At 42.2% G+C, this 25,547-nt stretch overlaps 4 protein-coding genes across 4 annotated transcripts; 1 reads left to right on the top strand and 3 right to left on the bottom strand.

Moving 5' to 3' along the window:
- Positions 1–4,841: 4,841 nt before the first annotated feature.
- On the bottom strand, positions 4,842–5,774 carry LOC310830536 (olfactory receptor 13H1-like; the record flags this gene model as incomplete). Its single annotated transcript, XM_083710316.1, has 1 exon — positions 4,842–5,774. One exon carries the CDS (start codon positions 5,772–5,774, stop codon positions 4,842–4,844), a length of 933 nt encoding a protein of 310 aa, XP_083566442.1.
- Positions 5,775–11,314: 5,540 nt separating this feature from the next.
- Positions 11,315–16,453, top strand: LOC310830535 (uncharacterized protein; the record flags this gene model as incomplete). The annotated part of the gene is made up of 2 exons (XM_083710315.1): positions 11,315–11,984; positions 15,364–16,453. 2 exons carry the CDS (start codon positions 11,315–11,317, stop codon positions 15,936–15,938), a joined length of 1,245 nt encoding a protein of 414 aa, XP_083566441.1. The 3' UTR covers positions 15,939–16,453.
- Positions 16,454–17,934: 1,481 nt separating this feature from the next.
- Positions 17,935–18,879, bottom strand: LOC310829637 (olfactory receptor 13H1-like; the record flags this gene model as incomplete). The annotated part of the gene is made up of 1 exon (XM_083708350.1): positions 17,935–18,879. The coding sequence occupies exon 1, from the start codon at positions 18,871–18,873 to the stop codon at positions 17,935–17,937; it is 939 nt and encodes a 312-aa protein (XP_083564476.1). The 5' UTR covers positions 18,874–18,879.
- A 4,653-nt stretch (positions 18,880–23,532) lies between these two features.
- LOC310829639 (olfactory receptor 13H1-like) lies at positions 23,533–24,477 on the bottom strand (the record flags this gene model as incomplete). Its single annotated transcript, XM_083708352.1, has 1 exon — positions 23,533–24,477. The coding sequence occupies exon 1, from the start codon at positions 24,469–24,471 to the stop codon at positions 23,533–23,535; it is 939 nt and encodes a 312-aa protein (XP_083564478.1). The 5' UTR covers positions 24,472–24,477.
- Between the last annotated feature and the right edge of the window lie 1,070 nt (positions 24,478–25,547).

Genomic DNA, 25,547 nt, shown 5'->3' with positions numbered 1-25,547 from the left:
AGAGCTGCTCTCCGAGTGGTTTATACTCTGCAAGACTCTGCAAAACGCTGCTGCGCAACGACTGTATTATTGAGACAGTGAATCCGGTGCTCTCAGCTCCAAGCTGTGAGTCCACAGCACTGTGACCTGTTCCTGTGGGAAAGGAGGTCTCTGGCAGTGCTACCCAGCTCGCCTAGCCCAGTTGGGGCTGTAGTGCATGAGTCCAGTTGGTACACTGGCTCAAGGGCGATGCTGACAAAAGTTATCTTTAGCCATCTCACCCCTTGCTTTTTCCTGTAAAACCAATTGCAGTTGTTAACAGTTGTCAACAGGTTTACCACACCTATCAGCTATCAGTGGCTTAGTCATGCTGGCTACATGACTCAGAAGCTGTACGCCGGCTCCCTTGGCCAATAAAGCAAGATGAGTGCCGCAACCTCAGAGGCGGCCACGACTAGACCTAATGGACAGGGGTCCCTTTACCTTTACTAATAAGTTGCAATTCAGCAACTTCTCTTTCCAGTCTATTTCTGAAATTCTTTTGTAATATGACAGCTACTTTGAGATCTTGTATAGAATGTCCTGGGAGACTGAAGTGTTCTCTTAATGGTTTCTCTGTCTTGTGATTCCTGATGTCAAATTTATGTCCATTTATGTCATTAAGAGTCGTCAACAGGTTTACCACACCTATCAGCCAATCACCCATTCCCACCACCCTTCTGAGTAATACCCCTCGCCTCTCTCTCACTATATATAAGGGTCTGGTGACTTCTATTTCAGTGTATCTGAAGAAGTGTGCATGCACACAAAAGCCCATACCAATAACAAACTTAGCTGGGTTGGTCTCTAAGGTGCTACTGGAAGCAATTTGTTTATTCTATCAGAAAATTAATGATTATTTTTAGGGCTGTAATCTTTAATTAATTTCATAGCTCAATTGTTGAATCATTCTGCCACATTGTCTCTAGGCCATGATCCCCCCTCATCGAAAAAAGAATATGGCATTTAGCCTGGAATCCCTGTGGGCAAATGACAACAATTTATGCATGAAGGAAAGACCCTTAGCACAAGTGCTAGCAGTGTTCTTAATTATTGCCACACATAATCCGGGGCTAGACCTCAAAAAATAATAATAATACTAGGGCTAACACATTATTATTATTTTGCCTATCATGTGATAGCAGAGCAATGAATAGGCAGAAAAGTGAAAACAAGCAGTTGGCAATAGCTTGTGGGAATGAAGATGCAATAAAAATAGATATCAAGTATGGGCCAGTAGCAAAGGAAATGGTACATTAGGCAACAAGTCCATTTGCAGTCATAGTTATTAAGCAGAAAGAGTCAAATGGAAAAATAAGGAAATACATTTACTATGCCTACTGCATTTGCAAAATTATGTGTAAAATGCTTGACAGGGAGATTACTAAAACTTATTTGGTATTTCTATGTAGATCATGCAATCTAATAGTGGCTGTAGCATTATTTTATAGTAGAAATGAAAGATCCATGTTTACAGCACAAACCAGACCCAGGATCAACCAGGGCAAAAGAATTTGGATTTGGCTAATCTTGTACTTTCTTGGGTAGGTCAGGGCTCAGCCATGGATAGCTCAGTGTAAGTTCCTTACCTCCCAGGTGAACCAGAGATACATGAGAGTACATGTCTCACTTCAGGGCTCCCCTGGTATAACTCACACCAGTATAAGTCCCTAAAGCGGGTATTTGGGAAAGGGGGACTGGATGGGTCAAGGAGAGACTTACTCCTATTATTGTTTTTTATTGTTTATTGTTGTTTGCATTGTAGTTCCATCACAATTCATCTAAGAATAAAACTGATACATATCACAGAGATTATCAGTCTTCTTAGCCTGATGCAGAGCCCTATTACTGTGATACAGAAGGTCTTTAACAAGTGCAATCCCAGTCAGTTCTGGGGGACTATTTAGTCCCATATCTGATGATGATGGTGGTGGTGGTGATGATGATGATGGTGGTGATGTAGAGTGTATTTATGATTAGATACATTAAAGCATTAAAGTTTGAGTGTAAATTTAGTTTCTCTTCAATTCTAATGCATAAAAAAAATATTATAGAGATTTCTTCCCACTCTTTCTTTTTCTCAGTTCTGTCAGGCTGATGCTTTGGCTTTCCACATTACACTCATATTCAACCCAATCCAGAGCTCTGCCATATACATAGAAACAGGCTTTTACCTCTATTAGGTAAAAATTTGTGTATTTTTACCTCTTTTTCCTATCTATTTTAAAAATCTGCTCATCATTCAAAGAGCTGAGTCACCATAAAGATGAGGATGACAGAAAATTTCTTAGTATGCATATGGGGAAATGTATTCAAATCTGTAACTGTTCTGATTTCAATGAGAGAGTCTTGTTTGCTTAACTCTCCAACTAGTAATATATTCTTCTTAACAGCATGAGACCATTGCAGAATTTCTATGTAGTGCTGTGCCAAAGCCTATTCTCCACTTTTCTCAAAAGTTTTGTTCCCCTGTAAAAGGGGCTTCCATTTTCCTATCTCTTTCTTGGGACACTGGATTCCAGTGGATTCTGGTGTGGTTCTGAGCTTCCTTTATCACTGTGAAGTGGCTGGTGGGGGGGGGGCTGTGTGTTTCTTATTTCTTTCCATGAAACATTTCTTCAGAGTTCTACAGCCTTCCTTGCTACCTGGGTTTCCTGCTGTGAAAAAGCTGCATTGGGAGGAATTATCCCAATGATGCAGAGCCCAATTGGGAAACTGGGAAAGGTAGCTATGAATTGCTGATAGCCTGACCTCAGTGTATATGGTTCTTAACGGAAGTCCTCCTCCTCCTCCTCTCTCTGCATTTATTTATATCCACATTGATTTCTTTAAGATGCAACCATCTACTTTCAAAAAAATAAAAGAATTACGATGGAGAGCAACCAGACACATACAAGAAAACTTGGCTAGTTTTTCAGGAGGCAGGAGCTTCTGGGAGGCTGCAGGTGTTGATGCTGATTAAATTGCCTTCCACATAAGTCTCAAGTATACTCTGGCTGGGACAGCTTGTTGAAATGCTCTCCACTTGTCTCCAGAACTACAAAAACATAAAAAAATGGTCTCATATCCTAACAGTGATGCTTTTCTACAAAACAGAATCCAGACAACTGTGAAATTGATTTGTAGGAAGGACACTCACTAGTCCCCTTTGGCCTCTTTGAAAATAATTGAACACAACCAACCCCTGTCCCCTGCACTGCCCATGATAATTTCACTGGAATTTGCTTTCGCCTTTGATAGTTTTTGAATACCTCCCCCCCATCAGTTGATGATGAATGGTTTTAAAATGGTTTTTAAGATACTGGAGAAAATTTTGGCACAGCACTAATTTTATATGTTCTTAGTCAATTCATCTTTAGAATAATGAATAGCCAGAAAGGTGAAGCCAGAATAGCTAGAAAGTAAAAGGTAGGGCATTTTAGGCTATTGAGGTGTGTGTGTTTAATTTGAAAGAGGCTTATACAGATAGAAGACTATTTGCAAACACTGGGGGAGGAAAATTCTTAGGTTATTGATAGAAATATTGTCATGATCCTTTCCATTAGAATAAACCCACTAGTATACAAGGAGGAGAAGTCCTAAGTTAAAAGCCTCTCTCTGTTGCTAAAATGCAACTTCGGTTTCAAGAGGTGCATTTCTGACATCCCCATTTTTGAAGCAAGGAAAGGCTATGAACTTCCTGTACTACTACTGTAATGCTCTGAAACCATATATTTTATAATATTGTTATAATAGAATATTGGGCAATGACATCTATTGTCAGGAATGGTGCACCAGCTTGGTAAAATGAAAATATTGTTGCACACAGTTTCAGTCAGATGGCTGCATATAATATAATTATTATATAATTATTATTTCTATACCAATTAATATATTCAACATCTCTAAGTGGAGCAGAGCAAATAAAAACATACTGAATCACATATTACAAATATATGTTATAAACCATTCAATGCAAACTATTGAAGTGACTGAATATTCAGGGGTTCTAATAACCAGTTCAGTTCTAATAACCAGTTTCAGCATCTTAAAAAGCAGAGACATCACCTTACCAACAAAGGTCCGTATACATGGTTTTCCCAGTAGTGATGTATGGAAGTGAGAGCTGGACCATAAAGAAGGCTGATCGCCAAAGAATTGATGCTTTTGAATTATGGTGCTGGAGGAGACTCTTGAGAGTCCCATGGACTGCAAGAAGATCAAACGTATCCATTCTTAAGGAAATCAGCCCTGAGTGCTCACTGGAAGGACAGATCGTGAAGCTGAGGCTCCAATACTTTGGCCACCTCATGAGAAGAGAAGACTCCCTGGAAAAGACCCTGATGCTGGGAAAGATGGAGGGCACAATGAGAAGGGGACGGCAGAGGACGAGATGGTTGGACAGTGTTCTCGAAGCTACCAACATGAGTCTGACCAAACTGCGGGAGGCAGTGGAAGACAGGAGTGCCTGGCGTGCTCTGGTCCATGGGGTCACGAAGAGTCGGACACGACTAAACAACAACAACAATAACCAGTTCACACATTTAATAGGTTTAACTGGCACTTCACCACTTCTAGCTGCAAATGTTGTGGAAGATTTGCATGTTTAAGAGTTGCCTCAGCCCCAAATGACAATGTGAGTAGAAATTAAGATGAACATTTCATTTCCTACCACAGTTAGTGTTCTACATAGAGGTACTATTTAAAAGAACCATTTTAAATTTCTAGACTGGAAATTGGGATGGATATGTACAACAGACACAACACTTTTCAGATAACAGATTTCAGTTACAGATAAGACATCTACACACAGAATAAGTTATTTTAAAAGTGTAATTAGTTACCTATAAGCTTTTTGTAAACAGAAGCTTCTTCAATGCTCCCAACACTTCCTGGTTTCTGAGTGTATAAATTAAAGGATTAAACATGGGCGTCAGCACTCCATAAAATGCAGAAATTATTTTGTCAACTAAACGCGTGTTCTTATTTTGAGGGAGGAGGTATGTAAATATGCATGTGCCATAGAACATGCAAACCACAGCCAGGTGGGACCCACAGGTGGAAAATGCCTTTATCCTGCCTCCTGATTTCATCCTCAGGATAGCTGCAAGGATACGCATGTAAGAAAAAAGGATGAAGCCAAGGGGCAGAACCAGTGTCACAGTGCTAGTGAAGAATATGCTTATTTGGCTCATAGAGGTATCTGTACAAATGAGTTTGAAAACAGCTTTAAATTCACACGATAAATGGTCCACCTCATTGTTTCCACAGAATCTAGCTGGCTTTGCAAGGCAGGGGACTACTGTTAGCATAAAGGCACTAAACCAAGTCACAGAAGCCAAGACGGTGCAAACTGTATTGTTCATTATGACCATGTAGCGTAGTGGGTTGGAGATGGCAATGAATCGATCATAAGCCATGACAGCAAGAAGGAAGCATTCGGTTGTGCCAAAGAAAAGGCCAGTGTAGAGTTGGGTGAGGCATAAAGGAAAAGATATGACAGGTCTGTCCACCATGCAGTTGGCTATAGACTGGGGGACTCCAGATGATGACATGCACAGATCAAGGAGGGACAAATTGCACAGGAAAAAATACATGGGGTTGTGGAGCCGGGGATCAGCTATGACCACCACCACAATGAGTCCATTTCCAACAACTGTAATCAAATATGCAATTATCATGAACACCATTAAACCCATCCTTGCCTTGGGGCGGCCCGACCATCCAATGAGAACAAATTCAGTCACTGCGGTCTCATTTTCTCCTACTTCCTGCATAAAGGCTGGTAAGACGGGGACGGGGAGAGATAAATAATGATGTTTAAATAGTTTTGAAATAGATTAGAATACAGTTGAACAAATTTATTTGTTATTTACTGGGCATATCCATTTTTTCAGATGCCTAGTTTATGTAACAGAAGATGAAGCAATAAGGCATCAGACTGTGAGATTAAATGTGACCATATAGGAAAATTTGTGAGCATAAAAAACATCTAAATCTCAGATGAGTGTATTAATGTGGGCTGACACAAAATGCCTGAGATGTGGAGATCCCAGGGAATATTTACAATGTTATTTTGTGTCTAGAATTGTTATGGTTGAGTTAATTATTTTATTCATTTATTTACCATCATTTCTAAGCAACTTAATTTTGTTTAATCCCTAAGTGTTAAAAAGGATAACATAAAAACAGTAAAACAGAATGATAAAAACATATAAAAAGAGCCAAAATATAAAAGCACTGATGTATTTATATATTACGTACTTTTTATTTTATTGATGGAAAGGAAGGTAGTGCCTTTTCCAATGGAATTTTCTCCTATTTTGCATCTTTAGAAACAGAGTAATCCTTCTACATAATACTATAAATATGACTTTGGTCCATAACTTTCAAGGGCCAGAATTCTCTGTAATAGTGAATTTAGGTAGATGAGTGACTTATCAGTTTGGAAACTAAACAATGCCATTCACAAATTAAGGAGTTGATTACTAGACTCTTGGCATGAAGAAACATAGAAGAGTATGGAACCCTCAGATCCAGGAGTTGAATGCAACCCTCTGGGTCTCTGCCCCCCCCCTGCCTTTCTTTTCTTTCAAGGCTGCAACACTCAGCAACTCTGTTTTCAACCTTTAAGTACATTTGCATGGCTGAAATATGCATTTGAAGTCTGATCATGTCTCTTGCTTGCCTAGACAGATGATAGAGAGGAGTGTGAGTGTGTGTGCAGGAACTAGTCTATGGACGTACCCCTCCCCTGACACAGCAAGGGTCTGCACACTCAAAAGAGTTTGCCACCAAGCTCATCTAGCCCGACCTGTTGTGACAACTCGGTTGCTTCTTTTCAGTTCTGCACTCTTTGCCCCGATCTTGGACTCTGCAGGGCTGAACTATTCTTTCTAGGCTACCTACTCTCACCTTTCCTGTCACCTGGCTAGAGTGCAAAGGCTTCTGTGACTCACTGCCTATTGCTGAGCCTATACCTCTACTTTGCCTCAGTAAACGTCTCTTATACTCAAGTAAGAGACTCCAACCACTGAACTGTCTTAAATTATCATACTCTCCATTTCTCTGATTAAAATAGGGCTGTCCTAGTCAAGAAAAAGAAGAAGAAGAAGAAGAAGAAGAAGAAGAAGAAGAAGAAGAAGAAGAGGAAGAAGAATTCTACTCTGCACACCTGACTGTGTTGACCAAGCCACTCTGGGCAACTTCCAGTATATATGTAAACTTAATAAAACTTTAAGCATTAAAAAAACTTCCCTACACAAGGCTGCCTTCAGATTTCTCCTAAAGTCTGTACAGTTACTTATCACATTGGCTCAGGGGTCCCATAACTCCATACCCTCCAACATTTCTCCAATGAAATAGGGATGCCCTAAGGAAAAGTGGGACATTCTGGGACCAAATTAAAAACTAGGATGCCTTCTGTAAATCCAGGACTGTCCTTGGAAAATATAGAGATTTGGAAGGTCTGATTATTATTATTAGATTATTATTATTTCATGGGTGGCCATTTAGAGGGTAAAAGGACACATGTTTCCTTTCCACAATGTAAACTTTTAAGGAAAATTTATGATGCAAATATATGTCTTGCGAAACAGAACAAGAAAATAACATGGTGAACATTTTATCCACAACATTTTCATTTCTCCCTTCCCCATACAGTCAGAAAAACAGAAATGAGCAAACCTTGCATAGCCATTTCTATTAATTTTAACTGGTCTTTTAGTACTTAGACTGTGACTACCAGTGGTTGCAGCCCCCTAGTAAGAAAATTACACAGCCAATGGAAACATCAATAATTTTATTATAATACTAATGACTAGTTACTGTTGTTTCTAGGAGAGTGAGGGAGAGAATAGTATTTTGCACATTATATATGGAACAAAATTGATATAAATGTATAAAACATGTATTATGATGTATAATTATTATAAAGAATAAATTGTGTAAGAAAATTCATTACCTTCTTAAAACTCCTTGAAATCAAAAGCCACTGAAGAAATTCTACTTCTTTATATTATCTATTTCAATAGTACTATCCATACTTTATGTATTAGCTAGTTGCATCAAATTGGTTAAAACTGTGGTGTTGTTGTTTAAAAAAGAAAACATAGGTAGAATTTAACTGTAAGCAAAACTAGAAAAGAAATAACTTGGTAGAAATCCTGGTTTGAAATACGGTAGTCCTATTCATTAATACAATTTACATTACCTTTTAATGCACTAATAGTTCGAGCACTCTTAGAAGAATTAGCACTGGAGAATCAGGATTATTATTATTTTTTAAGTGCCAAGCAAACCACACAGATGGCGCCTGAGTAAATTAATAGAGATGTAACTAATTTTCAATGGGAGTTTTTATATAGGAAACAATGGGCTAGATTTTATTTTAGTACTCTGCTTTTTGTCTTCCCATTGGGTGCATTCCCAAATGTCTCATTACTTTCTGAAGTTACTCCATAACTAAAACTTATGACCACAGTAAATAACATTGCCAAAACCAACTTGAAGGTAAAATAATTGTTAAATATCAGTCAATGTGAAATGCCATGTTGATTTCAGATCATTCCTCCAGTGGAATTTATGTAGCATCCTTGCCAGTATTATTATTTAGTATATTTATACATCAACATTATTTAGTACATTGGTTTAGCATTTTTGTGTCCCAGCTTTCTTCAACCATGGATCTTTATGGGTTTTCAAGGCTGACTTCCATTTGGGCAGTGATCAGTCCTAGGCTTGCTTACCATTGGCAATTTGGCATTATCATTTATCCCCAGACCATTTATCTCCACATGAGAGATGTGGAGCTATCACAAATGGTCCATGACCAAAAAAGTCACAACTCTGTTGCCATCTGCCCCCTTGTTTAAATAGGGGAGAGGCTGCTCCAGATTTATCTGTAGTTTTAAGACATAGAGACTGTCTTGAAGTTCTTGGCAAAAGCACCTTTTGAAGGAGCCTCCCCCTCCCTTTCTGAAATATCCTTTCTGAGGCTCTTCCCCATATCTCCCTCACTCTCAGATGTGCACCAGGTGGGCACAGAACATACGCCTCCTTTGGTATCCGAAATCTGAAATAAGTCTCTTGACAAGTACATCAGACCCCGTTGATTATCTCAGTTAGATGGCTATAGTAATACAATAGATTGGCCCATTTAAATGTCACAGAGTTGTGATCAAGATTTCACAACTGAGAGAGTAAGCTGGGGTAGAGGAGAGAGGGGGAGTCAGGAAATACCTAAAAGGCCCAGAGTCTGTAGTCTGCAACAGTTTGCTTCAAGAGGAACTGCAGTAAGAATTATATAAACTTTGTCCATGTAACAATATGTCCCTGGAAAATAGGGACACTTGGAAAGTATGCAGAATTATGGTCTCCACATTTCTGCAGTACTGCACTTTGCATGGGGAAAAAAACTTTCTTCATTAAAATTCATCACATTACTTCACATTTCTCCAAAGATACACATTTTGTGTGCAGTTTTGATTAATATTGCAAGCAATTTTCTGAGTTGCAATGCATTTTTGTGTGTTGTTTTCATGAACATAGGCGTTTTAGTTACGCTTTCACCTAATTCTGCCAGTCCTAGATGGAGTAACATTCCCTCTGAAGATAGAAGTTTGCAGCCTAAATGCCCAGGTCTCTTCAGCGGCCAGGAGTGCTTTCGGACAGCTTTTGGAAGTAATGAACCTGTTGCCAGCTTCACCCATTCCTTTATATATCTGATTTGGCCGCTGTGATATAGCGTGTTCTCACTAGCAGAGAGCACGTGTTGCGGTTGGGGAACAGACCACCATCATGACTAGGCATATTTGGTGGGAACCCCAGCCTTAAAAGGGTTAATTAGGTTGCTGGGGATTTTTGAGTGTTGCCAATTTGGAGGAGGGGTCAGAGGTTATAAATATAGGAGCCAGAGGTTAGGACGGCCTCTTGGTCGTTTGCAACGGATCAAGGAGCAGCCTGTACCTGAATCGGTTGTATTTGGCCTTATTATCTAATTCCTTCCCCATTTTCCTTCTTTATCCCCTCTTCTCTCATTCTCTGCCCTTGTCCTTCTCCTTTGCTTTCTTCCTACCGCTTGTGTTGCTCCGTTTCTTTTACCCCTCTTAATAAGACCCCTACTTATAAGAAGGCTGTGGGTGGGATCCCCCCCCCCAGCCGGGGGAGGCTCTGCCTTCCCTGCCGGTGCCCAGAATAGATTGGTTTGGGGCCCCGTAGTTCTTGGGGTGGGTAGGGGTCCGCCGCCATTGCCTGAGCCTGTAGGACTCGGCATCCGCCTCACGACCCCAGGCTCTTGCTGCGGTTGTTTCCTCCCGCTCTCCCGCGGCTCCGCAGCTGCGGTCGAGGCCGGGTTCCCCTCCCATCCCGCCTACACCCCCCCAACCCCCCCCGTACAGTGCGCTTAGGCCTTACCTGGACGTCCCTTCAGCTCCGGATCCGTCGCGGCTGCCGTTTCGCTCCCGACGTCCCGGATCGCTGGGTGGAAGAATAAAAAAAAAAAGTAAACAGGGTCGGCTGCTGCCGCGGCTAGCGCCTGCTTTGCTGGCCTATTTGAGGGCGTGCGGCCAGGCAGAGGCGCTGCGGGAGTAGCGGAGGTGCGCGGGAGGCCCGCGCGGGCCTTCTGGGCCTCGGCGCGGCCTTTACTTGCCGCTTTGATCTTGCTGTGTCACTGCAGCCCTCCAATTTTTACGTGGTGCGTTTAGGAGTGCTGATTACCTCCCAATTGCCTGTGCGCCCTCTGGTGGCCAGCGGGAGCTATTGCAACTTCTTGCTCGCGAGCTCCCCCAGTGGCCTGGCTGGTATTGCAGCTTCTTTAATTTTTTTTTTTTTTTTTTCCTTCCCCCTCTGGCTAGGCCTACCAGCTCCACCTGCTGGCTGGCCTGAACATTGCATTTACTTACAATAATACTAATAATAGAAGTTTGTTTTAGCTTGCTTAATTGAATTGATATTATTAGGCCTTTTGTTTCACAGGTTGCTCAATTGAGGGGGCACCTCATTTTAATTGGGGCCTGTACTGGCTGCCTTCCCCCCCTGCGGGCCGCCGTTAGGCGTTGCATAACATTTACAATTTGGTGCTTGCTTATAGTTTGATTTGTTCCTTTATTTGTTGGCAATTGTTGAATAATCAACTGGGTATTATCTAATTATTGGCTATTGATCATTGAAGGAGCTGTTAGTGGGAACAACAGCAAAGGTGCTTTCATTTAGAAGGGGTTTGGTTATTACCATTCTCCTCTGCAGTTTATAGCAATTGTAATTGCAATTGTTTCTGGTGAATTTAATCTTGTTTTCACTTGTTCCCATTATAGCAGGCATGGCTCCAAAGAAGGATGCAGCTCGCCCTGGCCTATCCTCTACTGCGAAACGGCCTATTAGAGGCCCATCTCAGGCGCTGCGCTCACCTGCTCCGAGACAGCCAGTGGGGCGGGTGCAGTCCTTGGTGGCCAGCATGGCTGGCGACCCAGCAGCCTTGACTCGCTTTGCAGCTCAAATGGACGGTTTCCTGCAACAATGCTCCAGTCAGCCATCTACATCAGCTGGGCTGCCTCTTCCAGTGGGGGCATCATCGCCATTGCTATCATCATCTAGCGAGGATGGAAGAGAGAGATTGTCGGTTGGAGGCGGAGGAAATGACCCCCAATTTTCCCAGTCCCATTACTCACCTGCTCCGCGCGGCCGGGCGCGGAGGTCAGGCCTTGCCTCTCGGAGAACCTCAGGGAGAAGGCCCCCTTCTGCGCCTTCTGCCCGTCGGGGTGGGATCCTGCTGCCTCCGGCTGGGGCGGAGTCAGTCTCCAGCTTTTCACGTGTGGTTTCTTCTCAGTCAGTCCCAGGTCCTTCGCAGCCGAATCGGGATTCTGAGTCTTCCATTGAGGACAGCTTACCAGTTCCGGCTCGGAAGTCTTCAGGCGGAAAGCGTCGCCGCAGGAGATCTTCCCGGAAGCATGCAAAGCGGAGGAGGAATGACTCTTCTACTTCTGATACCGGTACGTCGTCATCTAGCTCTGATGAGGAGGCAGGCAGTTCGTTGGAGCTTTATTGGGGTTTTGGAGAAACGGCCTCGGGGCTTCCAAAGTGGGCTTGGCAGCGTCGGTCCAATACGCACCGGGCCAAGTATGGCGCTGAGCAAGAATACAGGGATGGCATATTGGTACCTGACATTAAGGTCTCCACCAATTCTGCCAGAGATATCATTCCGGGGTTGCATTTGCCATCAAAACTAAGGTCTAGGATACTGAATGGCCGTTACGTAGACATGTTTAAGTTGGCCCCACCCTCTGAGGACCAGGAGAAGGGGAGCTCTTCCAAAAAGCGCCCTGGTGCCTCCTCGGCAGACAGAACTTTCGAGCTCTGGCTTGATTGTTTCCAAGTCTTTGCTGGAGTGGTGATGGCAGCTTATCCGCGGAGATCTCTTCACTTGATGGTTTATCTTTCCATTGTTCGCTCTGCATTTTCCAGAGCTGGTGAAAAAGCCGCGATAAAATATGATGAGAATTTTAGGCGCCGCGCGGCCAAGATCCCCTCAGCCCGCTGGGATCGCAAGGATCTTGACGTGTGGACCTCTTATGTGGCCCCACTCATCGATAAAAAGGCGCCGGAGCTACAAAAGGCTAGGCTAGGGGCTCCAAAGTCGGGCCGGCGCCTGTTATGTTGGGATTTCAACAAAGGCTCTTGTCAGCGCCCGGGGTGCAAATTTTCTCACACGTGCGAAAGGTGCAATGGCTTCCACCCTGCTTCCGCGTGTTTTGCAGGCCGGCGGCCCTTTCGTGGGGGAAGAGGGGGTTCTCAGCAAACCCAAAAACCCACCCCTCCCTCTCCTGCCCCAGGAACAGGGAAATAGCGCATTGACTTCTCTAGCTTACACACCGGTTCGCCTGCAGGTTTTGCAAATTTGGCTGCAGGCTTACCCTAACAGGGATGCTGCATGTTATTTGAATAATGGTTTTTCCTTGGGTTTTCGGATTCCGGTAGCCATGACCCCCGTGGCTCGGAACCCTGCTAATCAAAAATCAGTTCGTGAGCTACCTCAGGTGGCTCGCAAGAAGATTGCTAAGGAGGTAGCCATACGGCGTATGGCTGGTCCTTTTGACGCCCCCCCTTTTCATAATTTGCATATATCCCCACTGGGCATTGTCCCAAAAAAGGCGCCAGGTGAATTTCGTTTGATTCATAATTTGTCGCATCCTAAGGGTACGTCAGTCAATGACGTTATTCCCCCAGAGCTCTGCTCCGTGAGGTACGCATCTCTTGATCAAGCGATCAAGATGATTCGGAAGTTTGGCCATGCAGCATTATTGGCAAAATGCGATATCGAGTCTGCTTTTCGCCTTTTGCCAATTCATCCAGAGGATTTTTGGCTGCTAGGTTTTCAGTTTGAGGGCAAGTACTATTTTGACAAGGCTATGCCTATGGGATGTTCAATTGCATGTGCCGCATTTGAATCATTTAGTACTTTTTTGGAGTGGGCCCTCAAATCAAAAACTGGTCTGGGCGGGGTCACTCATTATTTGGATGATTTTTTACTGGCCTCAGATTGTGACTCCGGCGATTGCGCTGCGCTGCTGCGCGCATTTGCCGAACTTACTCAGGAAATGGGGGTTCCCCTCGCTGCTGACAAAACGGAGGGTCCTTCCACACGGCTTACTTACCTGGGTATCCTTTTGGATACGGTGGCTCAAACCTCCAGTCTTCCAGAGGACAAACTGGTGGCTTTGAGGAAGGTAATAGAGGAGTTGATCCCTTTGAGGAAGGTGTCTCTTAGGCAGCTCCAGTCGCTTTTGGGACACTTGAATTTCGCCTGCAGAGTGGTGGCGCCGGGGCGCCCCTTTTGTTCGCGCTTGGCTCGACTCACGTCAGGTCTGAAGGCACCCCATCATCGGGTGCGCCTTTCCAATGAGGTGAGGGCCGATCTTTCCATCTGGTTGGAATTCCTTCAGGAATTCAATGGGGTCTCATTGTGGCAAGACACTTTGAACTTGCATAATGACTTCCAGGTGCAGTCTGATGCGGCGGGCTCGCTTGGCTTTGGACTGTACTGGAAGGGCCGCTGGTGTGCAAAACATTGGCCGAAAGATTGGCAGGGAGGCGAGATTACGCGGGACTTAACGTTTCTCGAGTTTTTTCCCATTGCAGTGGCTGTGCATTTGTGGGTCGAGGAATTCAGGAACCGTCGTGTCTGCTTCTGGACTGATAACCAGGCGGTGGTGACAGTGCTGGCCAAACTGTCGTCACGCTCCCCCCGGGTGTCGGCCCTTTTGCGGGCCTTTGTGTTGCACTGTTTACGTTTTAACATAGTTTTTTCAGCCCGTTTTATTCCCGGGGTATCTAACGAAATTGCTGATGCTCTGTCCCGTTTTCAGATGGAGCGGTTCAGACTTCTGGTTCCAGAGGCACGGATACGTCCGGAATATTTCCCGGATCATCTCTGGAACCTTGGCAGCAATTAGTTTTGCAGGGAGTAGCGGCATCAGTTTCCCCTTCTACTTTAAGATCGTATACAAAAGTGTGGGATGATTTCGTAGTTTTTATGCGGCAAGCTGCCAGCGAAGTAAAGGGGGTACCGCCCACATCTTCGCAGGTGTTAAGATATTTGGCACATTTATTCCAATTGGGACGGGCTGCTAGGACGATTAGGATGCAAGCTGCCGCGATAGCATTTTTCTGTAAGGTGTTCTTTGATAAGGATCCTTGTGCGAAGTATATTGTTCGCAAGGCCCTGGAGGGTTGGAGTAGGCTTTGCCCGTCCAGGCCGGCAAACAGGCAACCCATATCTTTTGACATGTTGTGCAGAATGCGGAAAAAGCTGCGGGTGGTGTGCTGGTCAGGGTATGAGGCTCGCTTGTTCTCAGCCGCCTTCTCGATGGCCTTTTTTGGTGCCTTAAGAGTGGGGGAAATAGTGATGGAAATTCACAGGGATGGCCGTACTCGGGGCCTTTTGATTCAGGACATACAGTTAGCCCCTGCCGAATTAAGAATCACAATCAGGCATTCAAAGACGGACCAGAGGGGCAAGGGTGCCCTCCTTCGTCTCCCTGCTACGGGTGAAGCAGGCCCTTGCCCTGTGAAAGATGTCAGGAGGTATATGGCAGTGCGTGCCCAAGGGGATGGGCCTCTGCTTCGGCATGAGGATGGGTCGCCCCTATCGAGGCAGCAATTTGCGAAGGTGATGCGTAAGGCAATTGCGGCGGGTGGTGGCTCAGCATCTAATTTCGCCCCCCATTCATTTAGGATTGGGGCTGCTACGACGGCAGCTCATTGGGGCTTGTCAGCGGACAGGATTAAAGAACTGGGCCGCTGGAAATCGGATGTGTACAGGGGTTATATTCGATAGCATGATTCTTACGTTGTTTTGTTTATCCATCTCAGGTTTAGCGGCTGTCCGCATTTGGATGGTGGGGCACAGCATCATCCACTGGGCAGGTGTAGCAGCACGGCAGTCTGGAATGGGCCCAAGTCTCGGCCTTCCTTCACATATTCAGTTGTCTTGGCTGTCCAGACGGGGAATGCGCTGGTCGGAGCTCCTGCCTCGGATCAGGAGGCAGTTGCTACGGGAAGGACCCCCATCGGCCATTGTGGTGCAGCTGGGTGAGAACGACCTGGTTTCTACGGACTGTTTTTACCTGCGTGCTCTAATTATGTTGGACTTGGAGGTGCTGCGGGCAATGGTCCCGACAGCAAAAATATTTTGGTCACGGCTGCTACAACGCCGCGCTTGGAGGGGCAGTCGTTGCCCTGCCGCCATTGAGAGGGCCAGAAAACGCATTAACTCCGCTGTGTCGAAAAAGATCATGGAGCTGGGTGGAGATGTGATTTTTCATCCTGAGATTTCTTCTCAGAGGCCATCCTTTTTTCGAATTGATGGCACGCACCTCTCTGATTCTGGTAATGAGGTTTGGTTAGGTGCGGTGGTGGCCAAGCTGAGGTCTTGGCTGGGGCTGTGAGTGGTTTGGCGGTGAGCTGAGGGCTCCATGGCGGTTAGGCATTGGTTAATTGGTTCTTGGAGGGGTAAGTGCCTACCCCTCCAAATGATGCTGAAAGGGAATTCCGTTAAAGGAATCCAGGGGCTTGCCATTCTTTCGTCCTTGTCCGTGGAGCCGGACTTGGGCCGTGCAAGCCCCACCGGAACATGAGGGTGAGAGGTGTTGGACTGGTTCCCAGCCTCATTTCTCCCCAATATTTGTTTCCCATGCTGGCTTCTGGTGGTGCCCAGAAGTGCCAGCTCTGTCCTTGGGGGGCAAGGACAGATAGTCAAACCAATGCCTAAGCAACCACTCACATTTGATGTATTTGAATAAAGTTGTGGCCAAAATTATGCCAAAAACCTTAAACAAAAATTAACGTGTGATGTGTGAATTTTTTGGGGGTGGTACTGTGGAACTCAACACGCAAAGCGTGTTCTCACTAGCAGAGAGCACGTGTTGCGGTTGGGGAACAGACCACCATCATGACTAGGCATATTTGGTGGGAACCCCAGCCTTAAAAGGGTTAATTAGGTTGCTGGGGATTTTTGAGTGTTGCCAATTTGGAGGAGGGGTCAGAGGTTATAAATATAGGAGCCAGAGGTTAGGACGGCCTCTTGGTCGTTTGCAACGGATCACCCGCCCCCCCTCCCTTTTATAGGGTGGTTCTTTGGTTTATTGACCTTGCTATGCCTGTCATGGGGTCGTTCGCCTTTGAGCGGGGGCCTGGTAGGAATTTTGCCATTTGGCTGATTGGCTGGTGCCATTTGGTTTTTGCCTACTGCGTAGCAAATCGTCACAACTTGTAAGGTTGGCGGTTAGGCATTGGTTAATTGGTTCTTGGAGGGGTAAGTGCCTACCCCTCCAAATGATGCTGAAAGGGAATTCCGTTAAAGGAATCCAGGGGCTTGCCATTCTTTCGTCCTTGTCCGTGGAGCCGGACTTGGGCCGTGCAAGCCCCACCGGAACATGAGGGTGAGAGGTGTTGGACTGGTTCCCAGCCTCATTTCTCCCCAATATTTGTTTCCCATGCTGGCTTCTGGTGGTGCCCAGAAGTGCCAGCTCTGTCCTTGGGGGGCAAGGACAGATAGTCAAACCAATGCCTAAGCAACCACTCACATTTGATGTATTTGAATAAAGTTGTGGCCAAAATTATGCCAAAAACCTTAAACAAAAATTAACGTGTGATGTGTGAATTTTTGGGGGGTGGTACTGTGGAACTCAACACGCAAATTCCTTAGTTACATCCTGTTCGGATTACTATAATGCATGATGTGGGCTGTCTTTGAAAACGACTTAGAAACTTCATCTGGGTCAAAGACCTGCAGCCAGATGGTTGACTGGGGCTGGTAATAGGTAGAATACAACTCTCTTGGTAAAACAATAGAGGCTGGCTTCCAGCCTGTTTCCTGCACAATTCAAAGCGCTAGTTTTATGATGTATAAATCCCTATGTGGTTTAGGTCCAAGCTATCTGAAAGACCTTCTTCTCACATACAAACCTGCTTGGGTTTTGAGATCTTCAGGGGGACATAAGGAGCTTTTAATGGGGTATGCCAATAGTTTCTGTCCTATCTGCCACAGAGGCTAGACTAGGAATAGCCTAGCATCAGGAACTGGGCACTTGAGTGTCTGTCTAATTCCAGAGCCAGACTGTACAGGCAGTATAGCTCCTGAACAACCAATTTATTTTATTTTGTGATGATCAATGCATATGGACAGAAGTAGTCTGAAATCTTACATTTTAATTTTAATTTTTAAATAAACACCTTATGTACATGAGCACACATATACACAATTTGTTGAGAATCAGAGTTAAATTCGGACATATTCCTATTTATTTTAAATAAACTACCAAATCAAGTTTATTGTTTATTTTTTAAATAAGATTGGATTGGGGTATGAATATAACAGTTTATATATAGGAAAACACCAATATATATCAGTGGACTAAAAGCATCTAATAACATACTTCTGTATTACTTTTTTCCACTCACCAGTCTCTTCAATGACCCCATTACTTCCTGATTCCGGAGTGTATAAATCAGAGGATTAAACATGGGGGTGGCTATTGCGTAAAATACAAAAATTATCTTGTCACCTAAATGGGTTTCTTTACTCTGAGGGGTGAGGTAGGAGGCCATACATGAGCCATAGTACATGACCACCACAGCCAAATGAGACCCACATGTAGAAAAAGCCTTCATCCTACCCCCTTCAGAATCTGAGTGCATTCTCATGATGGCGACAAGAATGCGCATATAAGAAAAAACAATGAAAATCAGAGGGAAAACAAGCGTGAATGTGCTTGTAAAAAACATGCCCAATGTATCAGCAGTGGTATCAGTGCAGAGTAACTTAAAGACAGCTTTGAATTCACATACTAAATGGTCCACCTCATTGTTCCCACAGAACCGTGCTGGCTTTGCAAGACAGGGAACTATTGTAACCATGAAGGCAGTAGTCCATGTCATAGCAGCAAAGGTGATACAAATATTCCTGTTCATGATGAGCGTATATCGCAGTGGGTTGGAAATGGCCACATAGCGATCATAAGCCATGACAGCCAGCAGCAAACATTCACACGTTCCAAAAAGGAGACCCAGAAGAATTTGAGAATAGCACAGTGGAAGAGGCATAACAGGTCTATCCACTAAACAGTTGACTATGGATTGTGGGATGCCAGTTGATGAGAAACAAAGGTCAATGATGGACAAATTACAGAGGAAAAAGTACATAGGACTGTGCAACCGGGAGTCATTTATGACCACCACAATAATGAGTCCATTTCCAACAAGGATCACTGCATAGGATACAATGAAGAGGACCATCAATCCCATTCTTGCCTTGGGTCGACCTGACCATCCCACGAGAACAAATTCAGTTACTTCTGTCTCATTTTCCCCTATGTCCTGCATGAGGGCAGATCTGAAATTGAAAAAGGGAAATGCATTATCTCTTGATCTCCTTTTTCTTTATTACCTGTTATTTCTTGTCCTATGAGTTTTCATTATCACACATAGTATTGTGCCTATATGTAAAGGTATGCATTAAGAAGTGATTGTCAATGTTTGGTTTTATGGTTAGAGAGCATGAGGGAGATACAAAAATTTAAAAAAAAAGTTTTTAAAAATGTAACCCAGTAATTGTTCCTCAATCTATTACGTACCATCCTAGAGCAGGGTAGCCTTCAATAATGTTAGAGGAAGCAAATAGATTAATAAATTTAGAAAATGGACAAAAATGCAATGCTTCGGTCAGTTTTTAATCAAAGTGGAAACAATTCATTTCATTCCTTTCTTTTCACTTTAGGTATATCCGTGGGCAACATTTTATCAAATGAATACATGTTGATTATATTGGAAATCATTCCAAATAAAACTTTTTAAAAATAGATCCATTTTTGAATAATTCAGGGAATATCAGTGTAGTGACCTCCAGATGATATTTGACTACAGCTCCCATTATCTTTGAGCATTTGACATGCTGACTATGGATGATGGGGGCTGTAGTCCAACAGCAGCAATTTTTCAGTAACCACTTTGATGTCTTCTATGATCAAGCAGTATATAAATTTTATGAAATAAGTGAATGAATCGACATATGGAAGACACCATGTTAGCTATTGCTAGTATAGAAGATGGAGTTCAATGAGGGAATGAAAAATTCCAATCTTTTCAGTCACAGTGCTTAAGGATAAACTAAATGTGGCATCGTTCACACAACTGATAATTGTTTGATTTTTTTAAATGTGTTAATTCATGTGAAGGCTATACTTTGGAGGCAGTAGGAAAATCTTTTGTTAGTTTCCTGCTGCAATCTCAATCTGGATTCTACCTGCCACATGCATACCACACCTGCTCTATACACTGGGTGTTGAGTACCATTCTCACCAGTGGAAGCTTTACTTCCAGTATAAATAACAGATGCAGGGGACTAGTCTGGACTGAAACCACAACAAAAGGCAAAGTATTTAAACACCCACCATCTCCCACTGATCTAGGTTCCCTCCCCTCCATATGTATCTTCTACTTGCAAACCACTGAAAAAATTGTTAAGCCCATAAAATGTATTATATTTAATTCAGCTCTCGGTAGGCCAATTTCTTGACTTAACATTATTTACTAGGTTGCTGGAAGGATAGTGTGTAGGTGGCTACCATATATTCCACCCTAAGCTCATTGGAAGAATGTGATGGATAAAAAATTAAAAATTAGAAAAGCTTTTAAATGATGTTTGCGACTCCATTTTGACTGTGATGATATAGAGGCTGAGAGATTCAATTAGACACAACAGGCACAATCCATTGAATGATACATTGAAGTCCTTTTAAAATGATTCAAGAATTTAGCAACGGAATTGATTTCTACACATTGGGAATATGGCTCTTTTGACTGTACACATATATTTTGGATTTCAGTTATTAAATGTAGGCATCAATATTATATAGTATTTAAACATAAAGATTGACATAAATTTACAAATCAGTTAATTAGTATTATTTCCTTTTTTAAAAAAATGTGAATAATATCTCAATATAGCAATGAGAAAATTAAACAAAGGACTTGCCTCTTTGTATTCCTTGAAAAGAAGAAGTATAAGTTTTTCAAAGTGAATCGTCCCCCAGTTAGTGATTTATCTTCCAGATTGCACTGATATCACAAGTATGTGAGTAGGGTAATGAGGACAGAATAAAATCTAGCAACATGAATAGTAATAAATTCTAAATAGTTCCTCTCCGTCTTCTTCTCTCTCCCCTTTGATTCAAATTTCTGTACTGAAATGCAGATATAATCAAGTGGAAGGATTTATTAACGGTGCCGATTTATTAAAAGGGTGTGGGAAATCATTTTGGAAAGTTCCTAGGAAATAATTCAAATAGTGTTGGGTGTAGATCTCAAGTCTAGAAGAGAATTATTAATCTGATATTTATTTATTTTTAACACTTACAATTTCTTCATAATTCCCAACGGCCATAATCCCAAATGCCTCATTTGTTTTAGAATCAGGGACTGAATGTTGTTCTGTTAATTTGCCTATACTTTAATACATGAGTATACACAGTGCTTTTTTCCCTAATATATATATATATATATATATATATATAGGGGTGCTCTCATTTTGACTCAAGAGAACCACAATTTTGTAGTTCAAACTGGGAAAAATAAATACAATAAATGGACAAAACTCCACAAAATGTTTAGGGGTATGCATACCCCTGCATCCCGCCAGAAAAAAGTACCGAGAATACATGAATCCAATGCACATATTGGAAGCTCTTTTATATTTAAAAATGACCTAATGAAAGATTGTCTGCATTTTTTGTGTTTATTTATCCTAATATACACATTTTTGCAAGTGATTTCCCCCAATATATTTTTGTGTGTATACACACTTCCCCAAAATATATGCTTTCTTGTGGACATTTTTTTTTTTGCTGCAGAACTGCAGTTCAAAATTTGGAGAAGTGCAAATTTGGAAGGATCGCTATAAAACATGAGTGTGACTACCGTGTAACATATATAAACAATTTAGCACCTAAATAGCTTATTCAGTTTGAGGGATAAGGCAATGCAGACTTACTTGAGCCATAGTGCATGACCGCCAAAGGCAAATGACAACCACAGATAGAAAAAGCCTTCATCCTACGCACTTCAGAAGGATAACAGTGTTCCAGTTTGCATATTGTTTCAGAAAATATGAATTCGGTTCCCATTACAGTGAGAAAAGTATAGAATTTCACCCTATCTCTATACCACTTATTATGGTACTTTCATTTTATGATTAATCTTAATGGATGTTGTGCCCTTTTTTGTAATCTTTATGTATACCACTTAGAAACATTGTTGGTTAAGCAGTGTATAAATAGCAGAATTGCATTCACCTGGTGTGTTATATATGTTAGGATACAGAGAAGCGTGAATTTGCTTCTTCTTTCAAATTGATATAAATGATTTTTTTCTGTAAGTGCAATGCCATAGTTGCAAACCAATGTTCTCTTTCTATTTGTGTGATTCTACAATTAAGCAATGCAATACAATTGCAAAACTGCAGCACAGCCATATATTCCCTCCAACTCCCCTTTCATCAGATGGCACCACACATCTCATAACATACTACATAATGTGCCATGCAGCTTCTCCCTATCATTTCTACAAACCTTAAATAGTCCAGCTGATCTTGCCACCTCAGACAGTGATTCAGCTCAAACAATGGGGTTTATATATTCAAAGAATATATAAGTGGGAAAAGATGCTATAAATCAGTGAGGGCACAGAAACCAACAGGGTCTATTGTGGGCAATAGGATGAACAATGGAAGCGTTTGGGAAGGTAGACATCGAATTGGCCATGCTGGATGGGAGTTGTTTGTAATTCACCACATTGTGTATTCCTGGGGTGACCATATGTACTGGTTCTTGGGAACACTTTAAATGACCTTTTCCCACTCCTCCATCACCTCATGGCTAGGGGTTTGCTTTTCAACTCTTGATGGCTTCATGTATCCCCTACATGCAAAACCCATGGTCATTTTATTTCCCAGCTCCCTCAGAGAATAGGCTAGGAACACGGTGCTTTGTAAGGGCACAGTTCTCACTTGGCATCAGTTGTTGGACACACGAGTCCTTCTCTAGTGGCATGTTCAGAATGTTCAGGCAGTACAATTCCCAAATAACCAATATATTTTATTTTCTGATCATCAACTCTATTGAATACAATAGTTTCACAGATTAGTTTTCAAATATCCAAAACTTATATTTAGTTTTGGAAAAGGCACAATTATCCTAATCTGAATTATCCTAATCTGAAAATAAATACCTCCATTCTAGTTACTGGAAGATGTTGGTTGCATGTTGGAGTTCCCATTCTTTTAAAATTCTACTACAATGAGTGCCCCTTACTACTGCTTGAACGTAATTGATATAAAAATACAAAAAAGCAGCACAGTATATATGGAAGAGATTTAAAGTAATTAAGACCATTAAGGTAGCCCAATTTCACATTGTACCATGGAGAGGGAGTGCTATATGTTTGCATTTGTTGCTTATATGATAAAATCCCACCAAACAGTATACTTTTTCATGATACTCCAAGCACTTGGCAACACATAATTTATTAGCCCCCCCCCCCAGCTGATGCTAAATTTAATACATTTTAATACCGAAATGAAAGTTGCAAGTCCTGTCCATTTGGGGGCAATTGAGATTCTGGCAGCTGCCAGCTGTGTTCCAATAAATTCGGGCTGAAAAAAAGTCCTGGCAAAAATCTATCTATTGATTGTTCCATTGATTTGGTAAACAAAGCTACAGTGAAGTTGCAATGGGATATTTGGGTATTTTGGTCATTTCTTGACTAACCATTGTCCTGAATTTGAATACTTGTGGGCCGTACCACCATAAGTGAAAAAAGGTGCCTCTTTTTCAACATCCCTTCCAAATTGCCACATGGGCAATTTGCACTTGTGCACTTTTATATCTACATAAGATTTTCATAGCACACTCCCTTACATAAGCTGAGACTGCAGTTGAAAAATCAACAGAATGTTAGATTTGAAACATCTAATAACATAATTTTGCATTATTTCTTCCCGCTCATTAGTCTCTTTAGTGCTCCCATCACTTCCTGATTCCTGAGTGCATAAATCATAGGGTTAAACATAGGTGTAACTACTGTGTAAAATATATAAACAATCTTGTCACCTAAATGAGTTTCTTTAGTTTGAGGGATAAGGTATGCAGACATACCTGAGCCATAGTACATGACCACCACAACCAGATGAGACCCACATGTGGAAAAAGCCTTCATCCTACCCCCTTCAGAATCTGAGTGCATTCTCATGATGGCAATAAGAATGCGCATATAAGAAAAAGAAATGAAAGCTAGGGGTAAAATCAGTGTGAAAATGCTTGTAAAATACATGCCCAGCGTGCTCGCAGACGTATCAGTGCAGAGTAACTTAAAGACAGCTTTGAATTCACATACTAAATGGTCCACCTCATTGTTCCCACAGAATCGTGCTGGCTTCGCAAGACAGGGAACTATTGTAACCATGAAGGCAGTCGTCCATGTCATAGCAGCAAAGGTGATGCAAATGTTCCTGTTCATGATGAGTGTATATCGCAGTGGGTTGGAAATGGCCACATAGCGATCATAAGCCATGACAGCCAGCAGCAAACATTCACACGTTCCAAAAAGGAGACCCAGAAGAATTTGAGAATAGCACAGTGGAAGAGGCATAACAGGTCTATCCACTAAACAGTTGACTATGGATTGTGGGATGCCAGTTGATGAGAAACAAAGGTCAATGATGGACAAATTACAGAGGAAAAAGTACATAGGACTGTGCAACCGGGAGTCATTTATGACCACCACAATAATGAGTCCATTTCCCACAAGGATGACTGCATAGGATACAATGAAGAGGACCATCAATCCCATTCTTGCCTTGGGTCGACCTGACCATCCCACGAGAACAAATTCAGTTACTTCTGTCTCATTTTCCCCTATGTCCTGCATGAGGGCAGATCTGAAATTGAAAAAGGGAAATGCATTGTCTCTTGATCTCCTTTTTCTTTATTACCTGTTATTTCTTGTCCTTTGGGCTCATTATTCCACAGATTATTTCATTTGTGGGTAGGCATGTTTGCATCTTTCACAGCCAGACATACAGAATAGCAAACAACAATAAATTTAAGCATGTCCATCACATCTCAATGTTTTAGAAAGCATTAAGCCAATATTATGAAAAGTGGCTTCAAAACACTGTTTTTGAGAATAATAGTTTGTTTTATGACATTGAAGTTCTTTTACGTGTCACATCACATTCATTCGTAACAAATACAATACAGTTAACCTCTGTTCACCTATTACCAACTTTCCTAGAGTGGGGTAGCTTACAATGTTAGAAAAAGCAAACAGATGAATGATTTTATATGTAAAACTATACAGGTAAAAGTATGGGTCTCCTGTGAAGTGAACCTAGAAATCAGCAATTGAATTAATTTCTACATTGAATATCCTTTATCTAATTGGGTTCCATATACTGAACCTGAGCTATCAAAGAGAGAAATTGATATTAAAGTACAAATTGGTTAATATTATTTCAACTGTTTTTAAAATAGCCTCCCCAGTAGGGAATTAAACAAAACAATGCCTCTTTGTATTCCTTGAAAAGTAGAAGAAAAGTTGATGATAATGTAGTTGATGATATAGTAATGATACCTAGAGTTGCCATATTTCAAAAAGTAAAAACCAGGACAATCCGAAAGTTGTTGAGCTTTTCTTTACAAAAATGCCAAAAAAATATGCCTAAAATTGACTTGCTGAAGATCCAGAACAAAGCACCACCTTTTGGAAATTTCCAGTAATGTCCGGGAGATTCCATACGTATATCAGCCCTATGATACGACATAAATGTTTATAAAATCAAAATACTTCCCTCCCCCTCTTTCTCTCTACCGCTTGACTAAAATACCTGTTATATAGGCTGATATTCAACAACTGATCAAGTAGAAGGATTTGCTAATGCTGTTGATCAAACACTGCTCATTAAAACAGGATATAAGATCATTTTGGAAATTTCCTAGCAAACA

This window comes from Podarcis gaigeae (assembly GCF_964106915.1).
Source record: "Podarcis gaigeae genome assembly, chromosome: 13".
Lineage (NCBI taxonomy): Eukaryota > Metazoa > Chordata > Lepidosauria > Squamata > Lacertidae > Podarcis > Podarcis gaigeae.
This window is presented reverse-complemented; position numbering and strand designations above follow the sequence as displayed.